Source organism: Carassius auratus, chromosome 32 (genome assembly GCF_003368295.1).
Source record: "Carassius auratus strain Wakin chromosome 32, ASM336829v1, whole genome shotgun sequence".
Classification (NCBI taxonomy): Eukaryota; Metazoa; Chordata; class Actinopteri; order Cypriniformes; family Cyprinidae; genus Carassius; species Carassius auratus.
Genome location: NC_039274.1, coordinates 4,673,888 through 4,682,288, shown reverse-complemented (window position 1 = coordinate 4,682,288; position 8,401 = coordinate 4,673,888). Strand labels below are relative to the sequence as shown.

Here is an 8,401-nt window from a genome sequence, read left to right as displayed (position 1 = left end):
TGAGCCCTTACAGTACACTGGCATCTGCAGCAGTACTGCTGTTGTACAGAGTGCATTGTATCATTGTGTGCCTTAGTGCTGATATGAGATGAGTTGGCAAAACCCTGAAAAAGCTTGTTTTCCCAACACTCAATCCTCATTAGGCTCAATCAATATTCCTTTAGTCCATCAGCTTACTGACTCATTTCAAAATAGCATTACAGGTCATTTGTCTCATCGTTGACTAGACTGCATCACGGTGCTTTCTCGATCTCAGAGCAAAGAATGACACAGGAAGGAGAGAGAATTTCAGATACTGAGATTTCTATGTTGTGGGTACAACTTTAAAAATCAACGTCTGCTTCTTACAACCCATTTCAACCAAATCAGTCATAATCTAGCCAACTGGCAGGGGAAAGAGAGAGAGAGAGAGAGAGAGAGAGAGAGAGAGAGAGAGACGGGGAGGGAGATGAGAGACAGAAAGAACGAGAGAGAGAAATGCACACAATCTTTGTCTGAAATCTCTCAATTCTAAATCCATTCTCATAAAAAGCTCATCATCACATCATTTAGCCTGGCTAACGGCCTGTCAGTCACCAGGGGCCTCTGAGGAAGACTACCGGGAATATGGAGCCACAGCTGGGGGACCCAAGTCTATCTCTGCCATATGAACACTTTAAAATTGACTGGGGTGGTAAAGGCTATCATGATGAGAATCAGCAAGTCGATTAAATCTGCTAAGTCCCTCATGGTATTTTCACCCCTGTTCCAGAAGGCAGGAAAAAATACCAGAGTAATCATGTTTAAAATAAATGAGCTCCTGCATCAACATTCTAGGTGGTTTCAATATAGAGAACTGACAGATTTAGATTGCTCTTTTAAAGGGTCAGCGTTGCCCCTTTTGATCTTGTGCCCTGCTTACATAGATATGGTTAGAAGTGCTCCATTACAAGCACCATTGTTATGAATAAACACATGGATGTGTATACAATCAAATGCTTACACTCATAATGTTGTAAACGAACTGATATTAACATTTATATATTTCCCTGGGTTATGCATGCATTTTATTCATTAAATCAAAAATTTTATGCAGTTTTTAAGTCGTTAAAAGGATGACAAACATTGATTTTACTTTGATATTTGCTTTCAAAGTATTAATAACAATCTGTAGAAGACAATAATTTGAGCATTTTTCCAAAAAATAAATTTTGCACTCAATTATAGACAAGTAGATTTGGTAAAAACAGAAGTGTTTCAAAGCATCAAAAAAGCACATAATGACTAAAAAATCATTAAAGACATGATTAATAAAATGCCTTTCTCTTTCAACTGTGCATGGATTCTGTGTGCACGGTGTATCACGCTATATAATTTCTAATACAGAATATAAATATATTTTAACTATACATTTATTTTTGAAGTTTATTTTACCGTTTAATGACAAAATAATAATGATATTAATAACAATTAGTTGTAGAATGTTGCTTTGCTGCTAGGGAATAGGGTTTACTTGTGCACATGTGTTTAATCATTTCATAAAAATGGCAAGGTCAAAAATAAATCACATCCATTATTCGCTACGGATCTCCCCAAAGCATTAGCGCGGACTGTTTAGAATTTCAATTGGCTTCAGAGTGGCAAAACCCCTTAGCTAATACATCAAAGAATATTTGGCGTCAACTAATCGGTTTAGGGCAGATTTGAAGTGGCTAAAATCCGTTTGAGGGGGACACAGAGAGAGGTACCTACATGTTGCCGGCAGCCCACTGCTGTCGGGAGAGACACGCCTAACCTTGTGCCCCGAGGAAACCTGTCATGCACTTCATGTTAACTAACTTTATTTAACCAGCCCATTCTGCGCGCAAACGCGAGAAGCAATTAGTCTGCTATAATAGATAATGCTTTATAATAATAGTTTCTAAATCCATATTAAATTATGTCGTTTCCCTCAGGCATTTTAGTGGAAAAACACCACGGAAAATATATCCCCCTACTTTTTTTTTTTTTTTTTACATTTATGTATGTATTTTATTGTCTTAGTTATATGTCGTTTGACATATTGTATTATTGTGCAAAGATTCCGACTCTTTCAAATCTGCACGCCTAGTCATTAGAAACATGCATAATTGGAAACATAAGCGTGCATCATAAAACAAGCGAAAGAAAATAACAGACATCACTGAGCGCACATCCTAACATAAGCCTACACCTCCCCTTGCCGTCCAGTCTGGGAGTTCACGGGGCATCTCGGGTAAATAAGCCGAACTATTTCAATAGAAGAACCCTATGCTAAAACATGTTCAAAGGCGCTGTTGTTCAAGTGTTCGTCCACTTACTGCTCTGATGAGGCTATTATATAAATCATTTAATTTAAGTTAAATAAGCAGTTTCTTACCTTTCTGCCATGCGGCGTGTGTAGAGTGTGACTAGTCCCTGCTGCATTTCTCTTTCCAAGCTTTCTTTCATCCACCCCTCCACTATCGCTAAACAGACTGCTTATCGAATCCTATTGGTGAAGAAGAACTCATTACTGCCGATAATACTCTATCAATGAATGTTGACGTCACTTAAATGCTACTCCCTGGTATCCTTGGAAACCGATACGCTATTTATAGGTGACTGTGCACTTCCAACTGTGCTTCAGAGAGAGAGAGAGAGAGAGAGAGAGAGAGAGAGAGAGAGAGAGAGAGAGAGAGAGAAATACTTAAATAAGAAGTGGGGTATTAATTGAGATTAAGGATTTTATATATTTAATTATTTTTTTCTGTTATATGAACTCTATTCAAAAAAGTAAAAAGACAATTAAAAAAAATGTATGTCTATCTTGGTTTACTCTTAATATATATTACAAGAACTAACACTCATAAACTTTTGTCATCTCGTATGCACCTCAGTTGAATTACATTTATTCATATAGATACACTCACGGGAGGTGCATTCAGACATGTTAAAAACACTTTACTAACACATCGCGGTAATTTCGTATGTCTACAGTTTGTTTTGCTTTGAACTTAGCATTGGTCCACTGAGTTTGAGCGAATCATTCTTCACTCTTGAGAGTGCTGTAACACGTGACCTCACGAACGCACTTTGTAGCAGCGCCTACAGCGATCCCTTTCGGCTCAGAGAGACTTTAACAAGTGAGCCAGTCCACCTAACTCCCACTTGAAGTTCCTCAGCCACCATTTTATTTTTTTTTTTTTTTATTTTTTTTTTTTACTTTTTTAATATTAATCATTACTACCTGATGTAGGCTATTTATCAATAAACCTGCTGTTTGTGAATATGTGTAAAGGAAATTTTGTAGATTAGTAGATTTAGTAGACTATTAATGCAAACTTTTGCGCCATTTCCTCCATTTTCCATTATTTGGGTAGGTTATGTGTGGACATCACTTAAATCATAAAGAATAATAATTACATTACATGTAGCTTGTACTTTGAGTTTTATCATTTATTGTTTTGATGACGTGTGCATTAAATAAAAATAAAATCAGTTTTAACCTAATGCATTTTAGATATATTTATTTACGTAAAGTATGATATACATCTTGTTATTTGTTAGTTTAGACGCACATAATATAGTCTGCGAGCAAACACAATAAAATAGCCTACATAAGGATATTCTCCTCCACTGAGAAATATATCTGTTTGAATCAAAGGGGCTTAGAGCCCCTGTTCGTGATGGATTTGCCGTGGTTTATATGGTCTTAATCTGTCTGCGCTTGGGGCTTTGGTGTAAAGGAGAAGAAGATCTGGTTTGTTCCGGGATCTAAGGCGTAAACTGTCCAGCGGACAAATCAGTTAACACCTGTCAAAAGTTACTTCTTCACTTTCTTGCCGCTGAGACTTGATCTAATAAGCACGCATACTGTCACTTTCGGGTCCTTGTTTCTGTAAAATTAAGGATTTCTTTTTTTTTTTTTTGTAAAAGCTAGTGTAAAAATGTGTGTAAGCTATAAATGAATACAATGAGGTAATAAAATATATACTACCTCCAAATTATCCATGATCATTTGCAAACGCATGACGTTTAAAAGCAACACCAAAACATCCGTGTTCAGATGACTTAGACACGATGGATCAGAATGTCGCGCATTCTTGAGAAGAAAAAAAAAAGTATATGTTTCAACAAGCTTGAAATGAGCGACGAGAACACACAAAACCAAGGAGAATGAAGAACTGCAAATAGCACTTGTAGTATCTCCTTTCGTATTTGGCAAGCCGTCCCCAAGAAGATAACAGTCCATTTGTTATTAATCATGTGAGAAAATAAAGGCTTCGTCTATTTAGAAAATGAGGAAACTTGAAGTTGATATACTGGCTCGCATAAGACCGCCTTCCAGGGGTTGAAGCTGCTCATTCTAAGGCATTGAGGCTTGTTAGAGACAAAAATAGGGGGATAGCGGGGAAGATTGTAAGTGAGTGCCAGGGTATGAGTAGCTATACAGAGAAGGAGGGAGAGAGAGAGTTCGTGTGTGTGTGTGTGTGTGTGTGTGTGTGTGTGTGTGTGTGTGTGTGTGTGTGTGTGTGTGTGTCGATTCAGGCTGAGCTGCTGTAACCCAGCTCCAGCTTGCCTTTCCTTCGATGGCTACACCCCGAGAGGAGGAGCGAGAGGCTCACATTAGGCGTCAGAATCCTCAATTTCCAACTTAGCATCCTGGCAAGACACTCTCTAAAGCAAAGCCCCTTTCGAGAGTAAAAAAACCTGTCCCGCGCGCTCGGCATGAGAGTCACAGCGCGCGCAGAGGGTGAGAGAGCAGTCGAAAATCCGCGTGTGAGTCGGACAACGACTGATTAACGAGTGTGAAGTCTATGCATTCGTCATTTTATTTAATTTCAATCTCTGATTTCAACGTGTGGAGGACGGGACGGAGGTCTGTTTACTCGGAACTCTATGAGCGAGCGCAAAGAGCGCGTGAGAGTTTGAGGGAGAACAACTCAAGCGAGAAGCTTATATTTGGTTCTTCACCATGGCGTACCCTCAGGGCTACTTGTATCAGCCTTCCGCCTCTTTGGCACTCTATTCGTGTCCTGCCTACAGTACAAGCGTGATATCGGGACCCCGGACAGAGGAGCTAGGGAGATCTTCCTCTGGCTCTGCTTTCGCTCCCTATGCCGGATCTACAGCGTTCACCAGGGCCTCGCCAGGCTATAATTCCCATCTCCCGTACAATGCTGATGCGGCCGCCGCTACTTTCACTTCTTATGTGGTGAGTGCAGTATTTACGGTCTTATTTTTCTACTTTTAGAAGTTGCCGGATAATTTTTTTTTTTTTACGCTTTGTTGTAATGCATATTGTGTTGCAAGACTGAGACACACAGAAATCATTTGCGCAACATCTGCGGTTTTAACAATCAAATATGCATTCGCGGAATTTGACTGGGTTCCATGATACTTCAAATATTTAGGCTATTGCAGTACAAAAAATACAGAAAATTGTTCTCCAACAGACAAAAAGGCATTTGATAATTTTCTTTACACAGTAAATAAAGCAGTTCACTTCGAATTCGAAATGCAAATAGCAAAACATACAAACATGATTTCGCGTAATATATATATATATACTGAATGAAAAAAAAAATCCTGATATCAAAAGAAAAAAATATCAATTGTTTCGTTTTTGTCTTTAACCATGAATTTATTCAAATAGGCTACTGCCTATTTAAATATGAATTGCGTGCACGTAGGCCAGCGCTGGTCAATGCGTGTACAACACACTGTCAGATGACCCAACATAAAGCTGCAACTTCTAATTAGCTGGCTAATCTGAATATAAACATTGTCAAAAGTCAGTATAGCTGTTGAAGGGAGGTTTATGATTGTTTACAAAGAAGGGGGATTTACTTTTGGATGGAAAGTTGTGAAATTTCATTTCACAATAAGTCTTGCTGAGGGGAATGAGGCAACTGACAAAACTGAAATGACAGAATGTGGCCCCACGGCCTTGGGCTTTACTGTTGTGATTAAGTGGATTTAAAGTGTATTCATATGGCATGTGTGTGTGTGTGTGTGTGTGTGTGCAGGAGTGTTTGTTTATAGTGTTTTTGCGTTGGTAACTGATCCTACATTGTGCGCAGGTGTCCATAAAGTGATACTTTGCTAATAAAACAATTGGTTTGGCTTCTTGCAGAGCTCCCCGTATGACCACACGACAGGCATTGCCGGATCTATAGGGTATCATCCTTACGCTGCTCCCTTGGGCTCGTACCCGTATGGAGACCCAGCTTACCGCAAGAATGCTACCCGGGACGCAACAGCCACTTTGAAAGCTTGGCTTAATGAGCACCGGAAAAACCCGTACCCCACCAAAGGCGAGAAGATCATGCTGGCTATCATCACGAAAATGACCCTCACTCAAGTGTCCACCTGGTTCGCGAACGCCAGGAGGAGGCTAAAGAAGGAGAACAAGATGACCTGGACCCCACGGAACCGGAGCGAGGACGAGGAGGAGGACGAAAACATTGATCTCGAGAAAAACGACGACGACGAGCCAAACAAGCCCACGGACAAGGGAGACTCCACAGACACAGAGGCAGGTCTGTGGAAAAATCATCAATTTTTCATTGCAGTCGTTTCCACTCCGGGCGCAAAATTGATTGCTGGTTAATGGTGGTATATTATTTATAATGGGAGAATTGCTTTAAATAATAATCACCTTGAACTCCTCTAATTTGACTTCTTATGGACTGTGAATTGCTGGTGACGTATGGTGTTTTGCACTTCATTTATCTCGAGCTGCATAATAAGGACACAGCTGGCGCACGGCATCTCATTTATAGCTGTAATAACACCAGCCATATTATTATTTGTATTATTAGTATACTACTACTAATAATAATAATACATTTCAAATGATTATTTTCATTGCACAGAAATATTTGTTTTAAAACAGTAAAACTAGCTGTACACAACAGTTTAAAATATGGGTGCAACATTTTCTCTCTCTCAAAAAAAAAAAAAACATATATATATATATATATATATATATATATATATATATATATATATATATATATAAAATATAAATATGAAAAATGTTATTTTAGACAAAGCTTGCTTTATCAAATCTATTTTTTTTTTCTATTTTCAGATCATAAACTCATTAACCCAGGGGAAATACCATGCGACAGGTTTAAAGACGATTCACATGCTAAAGAGCTTGATCCAGTTTTGACAGACTCGGAATTAAAAGACACAGAGGAACGGACGGATTTGCTCGTCGAACAAGCAAAACCCACTACCTCTTCCCCCTCCGTCATACACAGAGGAAATGATCTCATTACGCAAGAAAAGTCCTCAGAACCGGACCAGGCCGCGAGCACGGGGAACAGCAACGTAACGTCTGTTATTCATTCTCCCCCTTCGGCGCCCAAACCCAAACTCTGGTCTCTAGCCGAGATCGCCACGTCTTCGGACAGGTGCAAAGGTAGCAGTGAGGCTCCACAGGCCGTGGGGCTGGGTCAAAGCACAGTCATAGCCAGCGCTGCCTCTCCGACCCGGTCCTCCCCTCAGTGCCCTCTCCCTAATAACACTGTCCTTTCTCGGCCTATTTACTACACGTCCCCTTTTTACCCAGGCTACACGAACTATAGCACTTTCGGACACCTCCACAGCAGCCACGGCACCAACACCAGTTCTACTGCACATTTCAATGGATTAAACCAGACTATTTTAAGCAGAGCCGAGGCTCTGGTAAGAGAAAGCAAAGTAAGAAGCCAAACACAGGTAGATAATTGTAAAGACTCACCTTATGAGCTAAAGAAAGGTATGTCAAACATTTAATACTGGATTCATCGCCAATCACACGGACATTTATTTATTATTTGTGGTTGCTTAAAGAAGAAGCAAAAGAAGACGCATTCTGATTAAAAATAATAATAATAAAAAAATCCGAGGACAATTATTTTCTGAGTAAATGCTTATCCTCAAAATCTTAGTTTCTGAATGGTTAATCAAGAGGATGTAACCTCTAAGAACTGTCTTAAACGCTGCAGCCGCCTGAGTCTATTTGTATTAAAGACTAATATGTATATTTAATGTAGCATTTTGTATTTAAAATGGACAGTACACTATCTTTGAAGTAAATTATGAAAAGGAAATGTATGCAGCGACTGATTTTGGAGTTTGCGTTCATGTTGTGAATTTGATAGCTGCACAATTTAAAGCGATATTATTTGTTTGCGGAAAAAATTACATCATGACCGGTCAAACAGGCTGTTATTGCTAAACGCTTAAATGTCTCCAAGTAAAGCAGTGTGATAATACTTGGAATTAGCAGGAACATACTGTTTCAGGATTTACCTCTTAAAAAAAGCAAGCAAGTTTGTAACATTTTGAAATGCTATTTCTCGATATCATTCGGCAAACTGAGAGATGCCCCGACGGATGCATATTGATATGACAACACCGGCAAAAG

General features: G+C 39.3%; 1 protein-coding gene across 1 annotated transcript; it reads left to right on the top strand.

Moving 5' to 3' along the window:
* The first annotated feature begins 4,486 nt into the window (after positions 1 to 4,486).
* LOC113051407 (iroquois-class homeodomain protein irx-5-like) lies at positions 4,487 to 8,088 on the top strand. The gene is made up of 3 exons (XM_026215129.1): positions 4,487 to 5,194; positions 6,116 to 6,521; positions 7,076 to 8,088. Exons 1-3 carry the CDS (start codon positions 4,955 to 4,957, stop codon positions 7,765 to 7,767), a joined length of 1,338 nt encoding a protein of 445 aa, XP_026070914.1. The 5' UTR covers positions 4,487 to 4,954; the 3' UTR covers positions 7,768 to 8,088.
* Positions 8,089 to 8,401: the final 313 nt, after the last annotated feature.